Source organism: Lithobates pipiens, unplaced genomic scaffold, assembly GCF_037356315.1.
Source record: "Lithobates pipiens isolate NorthernLeopardFrog02 unplaced genomic scaffold, aLitPip1_a1.2 Scaffold_22, whole genome shotgun sequence".
In the NCBI taxonomy this organism is placed as follows: domain Eukaryota; kingdom Metazoa; phylum Chordata; class Amphibia; order Anura; family Ranidae; genus Lithobates; species Lithobates pipiens.
This window is the reverse complement of record NW_027507784.1, coordinates 10,280,891-10,294,736: the sequence shown is the minus strand read 5'-3', so window position 1 is coordinate 10,294,736 and position 13,846 is coordinate 10,280,891. Positions and strand designations below refer to the sequence as shown.

At 40.0% G+C, this 13,846-nt stretch overlaps 1 protein-coding gene across 1 annotated transcript; it reads right to left on the bottom strand.

The window, feature by feature from the left end:
• Nucleotides 1-2,717: 2,717 nt before the first annotated feature.
• On the bottom strand, nt 2,718-3,737 carry LOC143925584 (olfactory receptor 1E5-like). Its single transcript, XM_077450059.1, has one exon. It carries the CDS (start codon nt 3,735-3,737, stop codon nt 2,718-2,720), a length of 1,020 nt encoding a protein of 339 aa, XP_077306185.1.
• Between the last annotated feature and the right edge of the window lie 10,109 nt (nt 3,738-13,846).

Genomic DNA, 13,846 nt, shown 5'->3' with positions numbered 1-13,846 from the left:
CCCCCAAAATCCATACCAGGCCCTTTAGGTCTGGTATGCATATTAAGGGGAACGCCGCACCAAAGTTTAAAAAAAAAAGGTTTGGGGGGCCCCCAGGCACTATATTTTATGAACAGCAGTATATATACACTATACGGCCTGCCCTATATACTCTGCAGAGCCTTAGGTGTTGGTGGTGCCAGAAGACTGTAACCCCTCACAGTTACTCTTTTTGGGTGCAGAAACGGGCCCTGCTGTGAAATATTATATCAAAAAATGTAATTACATGCCCCTGTTAAACAGTGGCCAAAAAATTGGGCCTTTGGTGGTGGTGGCACAAAACTGTAACCCCTCACAGATACTCCTGTTGGGTGCAGGAATGAGCCCTGATGTGAAATACGATATCAACAATTTTAATTACATGCCCCTGTTAAACAGGGGCAGAAAAATTGGGCCTTGGGTGGTGCCCTAAACCAAAAATATTATTGGAAGCTAGCATCATCAAGATTGAGGAGGAATAGGATAGTCAGCATAGGCAGGCTTCAAGGGATTCCAGATCCATAGCAAATGTAATCAGATAGATCAGCATCAGGTGCTTGATAGCTTCTGATCCAAGACTGATTAATTTTTATGAATGTGAGCCTATCAACAGAGTCTGTGGACAGGCGCACTATTTGATCCATTACAAACCCTCCAGCAGCACTCAATGTGCGTTCAGAAAGCACGTTGGATGCAGGACAGACCAGTAGCTCAATTGCATATTGGAAAAGTTCTACCCAGTGTTCCATCCTCAAGACCCAGTAACCCAGTGAATGCTCTATTGGAAAGGTCTCTAAGTCTGCTCTTGCCCCTAGATATCCCTTTACCATTTAATGCATCCACTGCCGATGGTTGCTTGAACCGATCAGACCTTGGCGCTGAGGACTGAATTCCACTGACTGAACGAAGCCTCAGCAACACGTTGTCCAGCACCAGGAAATGGTAACCTCCCTGGGTCTGGAAATGAGTGACACAAACCTTTCTTCAAGACCTCCTGAAGATGTTTCATCCTCTGCTCCCTTTGTGAAGGCAGGATGAGTTCTGCAACCTTACCCTTGTAACATGGATCAAGAAGGGTTGCCAGCCAGTAATGATCCCTCTCCTTGATACCACAAATCCTAGGGTCCTTTCACAGGCTTTGCAGAATCAGGGAGGCAATGCAGCACAAGTTTGCAGAGGCATTAGATTCTAAATCCTCTGGGTCACTAAGGGTCACATGATCTGTAACTACCTTCTCCCAGCCACGTAAAACTCCTTGGGTTTCTGGGGACTAAAAACCATCCCTTGAAGACTGATGCTGAGTGCTATCCTCTACATCCATGCTGACACAATCCTCCTCCTCCTCTTCTTTCTGTGTGTTTGGCGGGCCCGCAAGAGTGCTATCTGGATAAAGGGGGCCTTGAGAGGAAAGGAAATCCTCCTCTTTTTCCTGCTGTCCTGCCTCAAGTGCCCTGTCCATGATTCCACAAAGAGTGTGCACCAGCAGGAAGAGGGACAGTGTCACTGATGCATGCATTGTCGCTGCTCACCATCCTGTGTATGAGATTGTACTGATTGGCACTGATTTGACCAATGTCCCTCTAACAGCAGCTGTGGCTTCTTTTTCCTTCACGCAGCATGAAGGAAAAAAAAATGATGACCATCATTATTTTATTTCTGTGATCAGCTGTCATGGGCACTTGCACTATAAACAAAAAAAGAGCGTCAATTTTGAAAAAAAAAACGCATTATTTTTTTACTTTTTGCTATAAAAAATATCCCCCAAACATATATAAAAAAAAAACATTTTTTCCCTCAGTTTAGGCTGATACGTATTCTTCTACATATTTTTGGTAAAAAAAATCGCAATAAGCGTTTATTGATTGGTTTGCGCAAAAGTTATAGCGTCTACAAAATAGGGGATAGTTTTATGGCATTTTTATTAATATTTTTTTTTACTTGTAATGACGGCAATCAGCGATTTTTACAGTGACTGCGACATTATAGCGGACACATCGGACACTTTTGACACATTTTTGGGACCATTGGCATTAATACAGCGATTGATGCTATAAAATTGCATTGATTACTGTAAAAATTTCAATGGCAGTGAAGGGGTTAACCACTAGGGGCGTGTTTCTAACTGTATGGGGGCGTGGCTGTGTGTGACATCAAACTGATCGCTGCTCCCGATGACAGGGAGCAGACGATCAGTGTGCTGTCACTACGCAGAACGGGGAGATGCTGTTTACATCGGCATCTCCCCATTCTTGAGCTCCGTGGCACGATTGCGGGTATCCCCACAGTGATTGAGTCCGCGGGACCCGCGAGCATGGTCACGGAGCTCTCGACAAAGTAATGTAGGGGTACGCTACTTTGCCCAGCCATGCCATTCTGCCAACGTATCTATACAGGAGCCGGTTAAGAATTATTACTAGCCTATAAGAGGAGAGTCATAAGGCATCTATCATGAGGTCAAACCGGGTGCCTTACTATTAGTCTGGTTCCCCACCATCAGGGTCTGGACACAGAGTTATTTTCAAGGTCCGGCATCAGAATGAAACACAGTCCCAGATATTCTGCCCCCAAACACATAACACAATCTCTTGTTGAAGTTTTATTTGATGTCTATTGGTTAATGCACTGTGCACCTTGGGTTTTGAATCATTGAATAAGCCTGTTTGTATTTAAAATCGCAATATATGGGGACATCACCATACTTAAATGAAATAAGGTTTGGCTACTGTGTCCAATTTACCTTTAAACGGGCTAACTATTGTCCAGGGTCTGGGTATGGATGACAAGATTTGTCTTATAGCTGCATTGATTTCTTGGTTTCTCAGGGTGTAAATAAAGGGGTTCACTAGTGGAGTGGCCACCGTGTAGAGCAGTGATAGGACTTTGCTCATTATCACAGAATGACCAGATGGAACCACATAGACCAGAATCGTAGTGGTATAATATGTAGACACCACTCCCAGGTGGGAACTACATGTGGAGAAGGCTTTCTCTTTTCCCTTGGATGATGAGATCTTAGTGATGGCTCTGATGATGAACCCATAAGTAGATATGATCACAAGGAGAGGGAACACAGTGGCTGCAGATGAAAAGAAATACATAACCGTTTCAACCGTGGAAACGTCAGAACAAGACAACTTCATTATTGGAAGAATGTCACAATACAAATGATCAATAATATTGTCTCTGCAAAAATTCAAACTTGCCACAAAACTAAAACCAATGGACATAAGTAGAGTTGGCATAGCCCAGCAGACAAGGATCAGAAAAATACTCAGCCTGGGACTCATAATCATCGTGTAATGAAGAGGTTTACAGATGGCCAGAAATCTATCATAGGACATTGCGGAGAGGAGGAAACTTTCTGCAACTAGAAACACACCGAATAAGAAAAACTGTGTGAGACAGCCAATGAGAGAAAAATAAGTGCCGCTTCTAATTAAGATATGGAGCATGGGGGGAACAATGGTGGTGGTGACCAAGATCTCTGCTAGTGACAGGTTGGAGAGGAACACATACATAGGAGAATGGGAAAGTTTAGAGAAAAACACCAACAAGATGATCAAGAGGTTGCAAGTCAAAGTCACAGCATAGGTGACCGCGAACAGGCTGAAAAAGACAAGTCTGTAGCTTTGGTGGATCCTCAACCCAACAATGAAGACATCATTTATTGACGACTTGTTCTGTACTTCCAGCAATTGTTGGGGAGACAATTCTTCCATGCCTTCAAAAGAAACACAAGTTAATTGATTTTAGAGTTTTCACGACAAATTTTTTGCTGTACCACCCTAACAGCCTGCCACTTGGGGGGAAACATGTCTTGCTCCACAAATTGCATGGTTGACCGGGTACAAAATGCAATGGGGTTGATAACACTAAAACTGGAGAGTGTGAAATCTGGTGCAGCTCTGTATAGAAACCAATCAGTTTCCATTTTTTTTTGTCAAAGCTTAATTGAACAAGCTAAAGTTAAAGAGGAAGTAAACTCTCCCATTCTGATGCTTCTTTTCATTTAGTCCATTATAATAAGTCATTATCAGACTATAGCCACTGTAATCCAACCCAAATCACATATTACTTACTGTTTAAAGAAACTTAAAAAAACTTGTTTCCAGGGGTAAGGCAGCGCCATCTTAAGTATTGTTTTCTGAGTCCACAGTGGAGTGTATTTCCGCCCTTACATTGAGCACTTCCTGTACTGTTAACCAAGCCTCCTTCTCAATCCAACGTTTCTATGGCCACCCTGCTTCCCTGTTCATAGCTGACTTGTTTTATTTCATAGTATTTACTTGTGTCGATTGTCTAATGTTTGCCTTTGCCAGTCTTATCAGCTTCAGCTGATAAGACTTCAGTAATGGACAAGTTTACACTGCATGTCATGTCACATGGTCCCGTGGTGTGTAGGAGGAAGCTCTGAATGATTCTGCAGCCTCCTGGGAGTTCAGTATTGTGCCGTAGGAAGTCCTGATAACAGATAGACAAGCACATAGTGAGTGTGCCGTAAATCAGGGGAGATCTGGGCATGCTCAGTAACTTCATTCTAAAGAACATAAAGGATTACAACAATACTAAGTAAGTAAGGAGATATCTATAGACAGTGTTCATTAGGGTTTTTAATGCTGATTTACATGGGACAAAGTTGTGGGGGAGAGTTTACAACCACTTTAAAAGTAGATTTTGCAATCTCCAGTTTTAGTAAATCAATCTCATTGCATTTTGCAATGATCAGTATAAGGGCCACATTTACAGAAGTGTGAAGTGAGCTAAAGTGAGGAGAATTAAAGGGAATCTGGTCTTATTTTTTTTTATCATAAGTTGAAGATAATACAAGGTATTTCTACACTTCAAATCAATGATAATAAAACAGTAGTAAACTCCCTTTTTGCTCTTGTACCTACAGGTAACCCTGTAGTAAGGCTTATCTGTAGCTACATTGAATATCTCTTCAACTTGCACTGTTTAGGAGATATTAACACTGGGTGCAGAAGGTGACGTCATCAGCGCATGCGCTCTGAAGGTCTGGCATACTGTGTTGGACCATCAGAGGTCTTTGCCAGAGCCAAGGGCTCCTACATGCATGCATGGGAGTGACATAATTGCAGCTCCACCTATTCATACAACCACAAACCCACGGACCTGAAAAGGAACAGTGGTTGAAGATAGAAGCCCTGTCAGCATGACGCTGGAGGGTTTCATTGTATTTTAAGTATTTCATAATATGCTAGTATGCAACGTATGATATAATGCCCCGGAATTTCCATCAGAAAAATCTTGGATGTTTTTTTCGATGGAATTCCGCTCAAGCTTGGCTTGCATACACACGGTCACACAATTGAAATTAAGTTCAATGCTTCTGAGCATGCGTCAAATTATTTCCGAGCATACGTAAGAATTTTGTGCGTCGGAATTGGTACAGACAATCGGAATTTCCGATCTGAGCTTTTTCAGACCGAGAACCTGCTCTCAATCTTTTGCTGGCGGAAATGCCGCCAGCGAAATTCCGTTGGAGCGTACACACAATTGCATTTTCCGACCAAAAGCTCTCTTTTTTTCACTTTCGCTGGCGGAATTTCCGATCGTGTGTACAGGGCATTAGAGGACTAAAAATCTTTTATGCATGCTTATGCCTAACCACTTCAACACCGTGCACTTTCCCCCCTTCCTGCCTAGGCCAATTTTTAGCCTTCAGCACTGTCACACTTTGAATGACAATTGTGCGGGCATGTGACACTGTACACAAACTAAATTTTTATAATTTTTTTTTCCCCACAAATAGAGCTTTCTTTTGGTGGTACTGTATTTGAAAACCACTGGGGTTTTTATTTTTTGCGCTACAAATAAAAAAAGACTGAAAATTTTGAAAAAAGAAAAAAAATATTTCTTTGTTTCTGTTACAAAACTTTGTAAATAAGTACTTTTCTCCTTCACTGATGAGTACTGATGAGGCATTACTGATTGGCACTGATGATGAGGCACTAATATGCAGCACCAATAGGTGACACTGATAAGCAGCACCGATGGGCACTCATAGGTGGCACTGATGGGCGCTCATAGGTGGCACTGGAGATCACTTATAGGTGGCACTGGTGGGCACTGATGGGCGGCACTGATAGATGGCACTGATAGGCAGCACTGATCAGGAGGCATTGGCAGGCATCACTGATGGCCACAGAATATCATCCCTAATGGGCACTGATTGGCATCCCTGGTGGGCTCTAGTGGGCTTACCTGGTGTTCATGAGTGGGCATACCTGGTGGCCATAGGTGGGCAATGGCATCCCTGGTGGTAATGGGTGGGCATCCTCGATTGGTCTGCACTGATAATCAATGCGCTGATTAGCAGCGCAGACCCCCCTGTCAGGAGAGCAGCCAATCGTCTCTCTTCTACTCGCACCTCTCAGTGCAAGTAGAGGAAAATCCTATATACGGCTTTTCCTGTTTTCACTGTGATCAGCTGTGATTGGACACAGCTGATTACATGGTAAAGAGCCTAAAGTCAGAGGCTCTTTACCTAGATCAGAGATGCAGTGTGTCAGACTGACACACCACACCACCGTTCGCTGGGCTGTGCACTGCAGCGGCTTATCATGCTGGATGTCTTATGATGTCCAGTAAGGATAACAACCCCTTTCCAGACGTCATTTTGCTATATGGGGGGTGGGAAGTGGTTAAATGTTCTTCAAACCATGTGCAACCACCATCATTGGCCCCTCACCTCCTATTTGGGCAGTGAAAAGTGAAAGCAGACCAGGAGGAGATAAAATAAGGATCAGACTCCATCCAGATATTGCCCTTAAATGGACAAGCGCATTAGACCTATTACCCATAGGTCAGTACAGGAGGTGAGAGGTCAGTGGTAGTTGGTTACACATGGTGTGAGGGACATTTAAGAATAAGCAAAACATAAAAGGATTATAGTTGGTGGTGGTGAAGCACATTCATGTGGACTTTTTTTACGCAGTCATATTGGAACAGGAAGGGGCCAACCCCAAACTGTTCCCACAAAGTTGGGAGCGTGAAATTGTCCAAAATGTCTTGGTATGCCGACACCACAAGAGTTCCTTTCACAATGATCTTTCTGGAATTACGGTCATAACTTCTGTTAAGGGGAATATTATTTTTCTTAGTAATTGAACCAGTACTCCATCTTCCGTTTACTAGTGTGATAAATTCTCTTATAAAATTGGCTTCAATAATAGATATATTGGCTATTAATATTGTGACATATGTACCAGCCTACCTCTTCTTTCGTTTATTTGTCCATATTCCATTGTCAATCATTTTGATGCATTGTCCCTTTCTGTAAACAATACTGGCTACATCAAAATAAAAATGATTGAAAGAAGAGTTCCCATCACTGGAACTAAGGGCCCAAGCAAACAGCCCCATCTGTCTCTGAAATTTCCCTTACTGACATTCTTTTGGTCTAAAAATCCTGAGATTATATCTGCCCCACCTCTCCAGTACCTTCTCAGCCAATAGAAACATGTCTGTGTATACAGTGTGATTGTATACTGTGTGTGTGCCTTTGTATATACTGTGTGGCCCCATAATCTCCTATTGCCTGGGGGCCCCATGAATTGTCAGTCCACCCCTGGGCCAAGCCCAACCCCTGAAAAACAACCCCCCCACACCATAATCCCCCCTCCACTAAATGATTTGGACCAGTGCACAAAGCAAGGTCCATAAAGACATGGATAAGAGAGAGTTTGGGGTGGAGGAACTTGACTGGCCAGCACAGAGTCCTGACGTCAACCAGATAGAACACCTTTTGGATGAATTAGAGCGGAGACTGTGAGCCAGGCCTTCTTGTCGAACATCAGTGCCTGATCTCACAAAATGCTCTTCAGGAAGAATGGTCAAACATTCCCTATAGACACACTCCCAAACCTTGTGGGCGGCCTTCCCAAAAGAGTTGAAGCTGTTATAGCTGCAAAGGGTGGGCCAACTTAATGTTGAACCCTACGGACCAAGACTGGGATGTCATTAAAATTAATTTGCCTGTAAAGGCATGTGTCCCAATACTTTTGACAATATAGCATATGTATTAATTTGTATAGTTGTATGTACATGTATTGCTGAATCACTATTGTTCTTGAATATAGTACCACATTATGCCATTGCCTTGCCTTGCTATTGCCGTTTACTGCCCCTTTAAGAAAACTTTTTTTCACAGAGATTCCTACATGACAGCATATGGAAAAAGTCTGTTTGCAAATACTGTCTGCTAATGTTACTGTCTGATAATCATTATCAACACCATTCATTTTAATTGAGGTTCTAGAATAAAGGTGAAATGGTGAAGGAGCTCCTGGCCAGCTATTTTAAGTCTACAGCCATTCAGGGGTGCTGCAGGTCTGGTAGACCATTTAGAAACGAGCCTAGCTAATGCATAATGCTTATGCTCCTGCTGTCATTAGATGGAGGAGATCACAGGCGAAAGACACAGAGCTGACTGGTGTGACACACCTACATCCACAAGATTTTGAAGGCTGCCTATGTTGGAAGAGAAGACTTGGCTCATCATAATCTTTGTTCCAATTCATTCCAAAGATGTTCAGAAGGGTTGAGGTCAGAGCTTTTGGCAAGGCACTCAAGTTCCTCCACACCAAACTGATCACACCATGACTTTATGGAGCTGGCTTTGTACACAGGGTGGGGTTCAGTCATGGTGGAACAGAATAGGGTCTTCACCAAAACTGTTATCACAAGATTAGTACAGCACAATTGTGTACCATGGCTTTGTATGATGTAGTATTAACCGTACTTTTCACTGGAAGCCCCTGGACTCCACCATTTGGTTCACATACTTTTGCCCATTAACATAGCCATAGATTGGGATTCATAAGGGTCAGTTTACAAAAGGTAAACAAGCAATGCTGACGTCACCATCTCTCTTCTCGTGTCCCGAAGGACGGGTTGTTTTGGTAGTGTGTTGACCGACACTCCAAATTGAAGGCCTTTTTTCTACTCATTGTGGTAACTGAGATTGTTATCAATCCAACAAACCCAAGGATTTTATACTATGTGAAGCCTTTGGTTTCTTTTTGGTCCCTACCCATATCCATCGATAGCCATCTGGAGTGCGGAGTGCCCATTAACATAGCCATAAATTGGGCTTCATAAGGGTCAGTTTACAAAAGGTAAACAAGCAATGCTGACCTCACCATCTCTCTTCTCCTGTCCTGAAGGACGGGTTGTTTTGGTAGTGTGCTGGCCGACGCTCCAAATTGAAGGCCTTTTTCTACTCATTGTGGTAACTGAGATTGTTATCAATCCAACAAACCCAAGGATTTTATACTATGTGAAGCCTTTGGTTTCTTTTTGGTCCCTACCCATATCCATCGATAGCCATCTGGAGTGCGGAGTGCCCATTAACATAGCCATAGATTGGGCTTCATAAGGGTCAGTTTACAAAAGGTAAACAAGCAATGCTGACCTCACCATCTCTCTTCTTGTGTCCCGAAGGACGGGTTGTTTTGGTAGTGTGCTGGCCGACGCTCCAAATTTAAGCTGTTTTTTTACTCATTGATGTAAGGCCCCTTTCACACTGAGGCGTTTTTAAGGCGTTTTAGCGCTAAAAATAGCGCCTAAATAACGCCTGAAATAATCCTGCCCCAGCATTCTCAATGTGGAAGCCTGAGGTGCTTTCACACTGAGGCGTTGTGCAGGCTGTGCGTTGGGGAAAATCCTGCAAACAGCTTTTTTGGAGCATCTTTTGGGCGCTTAAAATAGCGCTGTAAAAACGCCTATCCCCATTGAAATGAATGAGTAGCGCTGTAAAAATGCGGTAATACCGCTTTAAAAACGCCCAGAAGCTATGGGAAGGTTCCCAAACATATAGCACTAATATCAACAGCAGCTCAAAATACTCCATCTTCTTCTCGGTCTGTTCCTTCCGTCATGAAATAACAGGAAGTGATGTAAGGGGGTGGGGTTGTTTGATGATTCCAATGCTTCAAAAGCGCTTCAAAAACGCTATAAAAACGTATGGGCGTTAGCGCTATTTTTTGTGCTTACGCTACAAAAATGCGGTAAAAACGCGGTAATAACGCTATACGTTTTTAGAGCGTTTTCTAAACGCCCCAGTGTGAAAGGGGCCTAACTGAGATTGTTATCAATCCAACAAACCCAAGGATTTTATACTATGTGGAGCCTTTGATTTCTTTTCGGTCCCTACCCATATCCATCGATAGCCATCTGGAGTGAGGAGAGATCCTGGAATGCGTAGAAAGGCCCCGACTGGCTTTAAAGCCACAAGTGTTGACCCCCCATGATAAGAGGTCAATTGGAGCTGGGAAGCAGTTTCTACAGCTGGTGGTGGATTTACTGGGATTTCTTGGTGATGGATGATAGACATTGTCATGTAAACAGTCACTTTATTACACTAAATGTGGGCTTGTTACATGTATTTATGAATTATTCATTTGTTTCACATATGGGCTTTATTTTTTTATACAAAATTTTGTTTATTTTTACCCTTGAGATTGTGTTGCACAAAATTATTGCTGCTAATTTTGTTTTTTGAAAGGGATAATAATTTCCAGCGCAGTTCTTACATATATTTTTATTTACTAAAGGTAAGTAGGCTGTCTTCTTTACAATAGAAGTTGCACTTTGCAAGGGAATTGCAAAGACCTTACTAAATGAAGTGAAGCTCTGCTGACTTCCATCATCCAATAATGTGCAAGCAAACATACGTTTGTATGTTTTTTCATGCACATGATTGGCTATTCTTTGCAAAGTGATACTTACGTGCATCCCCTAAACTCTGGGGCAAACTCACATGCAAAGTGCAACTTCCTTTGCAAAACGATTGGCCTATTTGCTTTTAGTAAATCGACCTTAAGGTATACAATTGAAAAGGCAAGATGAAAAATGTATTTTGTATTTGTATTTGTACTTAATTGAGTTTTTTTTAGCATCAACGAGAGTACTTTCGGGTAATTATTTTAAATATTATTTTTAAATACTATTTATTAAATTATATATTTTTAAATACAATTTTAAAATGTACAATTTAAATGTATTTAAATAAAAAAAAATAAAAAAGTAAAAATGAATTTATAATTTAAAATGATTTTTAAATATATACTTACTTAATAGATACTTACGTGCATCCCCTAAACTCTGGGGCAAACTCACATGCAAAGTGCAACTTCCTTTGCAAAACGATTGGCCTATTTGCCTTTAGTAAATTGACCTCAAGGTGTACAATTGAAAAGGCAAGATAAAAAATGTATTTTGTATTACTTAATTAAGTTTTTTTTAGCATCAACAAGAGTACTTTCGGGTAATTATTTTAAATAGTATTTTTAAATACTATTTAATAAATTATATATTTTTAAATACAATTTTAAAATTTTAAATAATTTTAAAATGTACAATTTAAATGTATTTAAATAAAAAAAATGTAAAAATTAATTTATAATTTAAAATGATTTTGACATATTCAAGAAATTCTTATTGTCTTTTGTTTTGTGTTATTTTTAGCCTTGATGAAGCGAGAGTTCTGAGCCCCCTAACTCCATTGGGTTTTGATACAGAAAAAAAATATTTTGTAGACTGTATGATCATATCTTCATTTTATTTATTTTTTAAATACACAAAATTATATCACACTTTAAATATTTAAGCATTGGGTCTTTCCAGGTGCCACTTCAGCTTCCCACAACATTTTTTTCCTTAAAATGTATCAACCTTTTTTTATGTCATATACAAACAAGTCTTCAAAAAATGAATAATCATAATTAAATATGATACAACAGGACAAGCTAAAAAAAAAAAAAAATCAAAAGGCTTTTAAATATGTAATCTTAAAAAAATAATCTCACTTTAATGAGCCCTCAGAATAATGCAGGGACATATACCTTATGACCCTCTGAAATGTGGCTTTAGTGTAGTTTTGATATTTAAGTTAAAAAAAAAAAAAAATGAAATCACATTTTCCCAATCAGAGACATCGCAAGTCCTGGTGCCTATCACAATTGTGATTGAAGATTAAAAAGAAAAAAAATGGAACATACACTATATTGTCACACACATGAACTTTAATGACAGTCTCTGTTCTAATTCATCCCAAAGGCGTTCTATGGGACTGAGGTCAGGACTGCAGACCAGTCAAGTTCCTCCACCCCAAACTCGCTCATCCATGCCTTTATGGACCTTACTTTGTGCACTGGTGAGCAGTCATGTTGGAACAGGAAGGGGCCGTCCCCAAACTGTTCCCACAAAGTTGGGAACATGAAATTGTCCAAAATGTCTTAGTATGCTGATGCCTTAAGAGTTCCCTTCACTGGAACAAAGGGGCCAAGCCCAACTTCTGAAAAACAACCCCCACACCATAATCCCCCCTCCGCCAAATGGTTTGGACCAGTGTACAAAGAAAGTTCCATAAAGACATGGATGAGCAAGTATGGGGTGGAGGATCTTGACTGGCCTGCACCTCAACCAGATAGAACACCTTTGGTATGAATTAGAGCGGAGACTGCGAGCCAGGCCTTCTCGCCCAATATCAGCGCCTGACCTTACAAAATGCTCTTCTGGAAGAATGGTCAAACATCCCTATAGACACCCTCCTAAACCTTGTGGACGGCCTTCCCAGAAAAGTTGAAGCCGTTATAGCTGCGAAGGGTGGGCCAACTCAATATTGAACCCTACGGACTAAGGCTGGGATGTCATTAAAGTTCATGTGCGTGTAAAGGCAGGTGTCCCAAAACTTTTTACAATACAGTGTATATGTTTAAAGATAAAATCCATTGACATTATTGTAAACTATCATATTGTGTATGTCGAGTACTACCTGATTAGACTTTATGTGTTCTTTTGTTTTATTATTTTTATTATTTTTCTTATTTTTCTTCTTCTTACCAATTTATGCTTGTACTTCTACTGCTAATAGTATTCTTGAATATTGTTATTTGAAAAATTTTCAATAAATTTTATTGACAAAAAATAAAATAATATCCATTCATACAGATACAAAAAGAACTTCAGTGAGGATTACAAATTAGGTATCAAAAAATGTGAAAAGAAAATGGTTAATATAGTAAATTGAGGAAAAAGATCAAACTACTACTACTACTATTTGTAATTTTTTTTTCTTTATACAGGAACAGATGAGGTGTGTACAGGGTCATATGTCCAACACTTACCAACTACAATGTGAAAATCCTTTAGATTAGAATTTCTTTCAAGAAACCAAATTCAGGAGGTATATAAATAGAAAGGTGGCCGCAAAATATCACATCAAATAATGTATTCTTCAGCAGATGGGAAATTCGCGTCTCCGACAGCAAATTATATTCATTGTTTCAACTGAAAAAGTACCCAACAGGTGGGAGCGAGTAGATATACCTTCAAAGTGTGTGAAATCATTAGTTGTAATTTGTCTCTAGGGAACAGAAATGCCTCGTGTGTATTCCACAGCTCATGGTCTCTTTGGTAAACAAGTTACAATAATCATTAGAGAGATATAAATTGGACAAATAAAGAAAATATAGCTTAGAAGAAATAAATACTAGAAAAAAAAAAATAGAATCTATGGCATTAATAATTCAATAGTAACTTTAGACTGATCATCATCTTTTACCTACACCACATCCCAAAATTGTATACTATAAACCGTAATTTTATATTCCTTAATTGAGATTTTTTTTAGCTTCAACAAGGGTACTTTCAGGGGTAATTATTTTAAATATAATTTTCAAATATTATTTATTTAAAAAATAAATAAAACAAAATGAAATTCATTTAAATTGAACAATTATTTAATGTAAAACATGTTTTTAAAAATTTAAATATGATATTAAAAAAATAAAATTATTTTTAA

Bases quoted from the DNA above. Each gene is read 5' to 3' on its own strand.
- LOC143925584 (XM_077450059.1), bottom strand. From the start codon at position 3,737: ATGGAAGAATTGTCTCCCCAACAATTGCTGGAAGTACAGAACAAGTCG.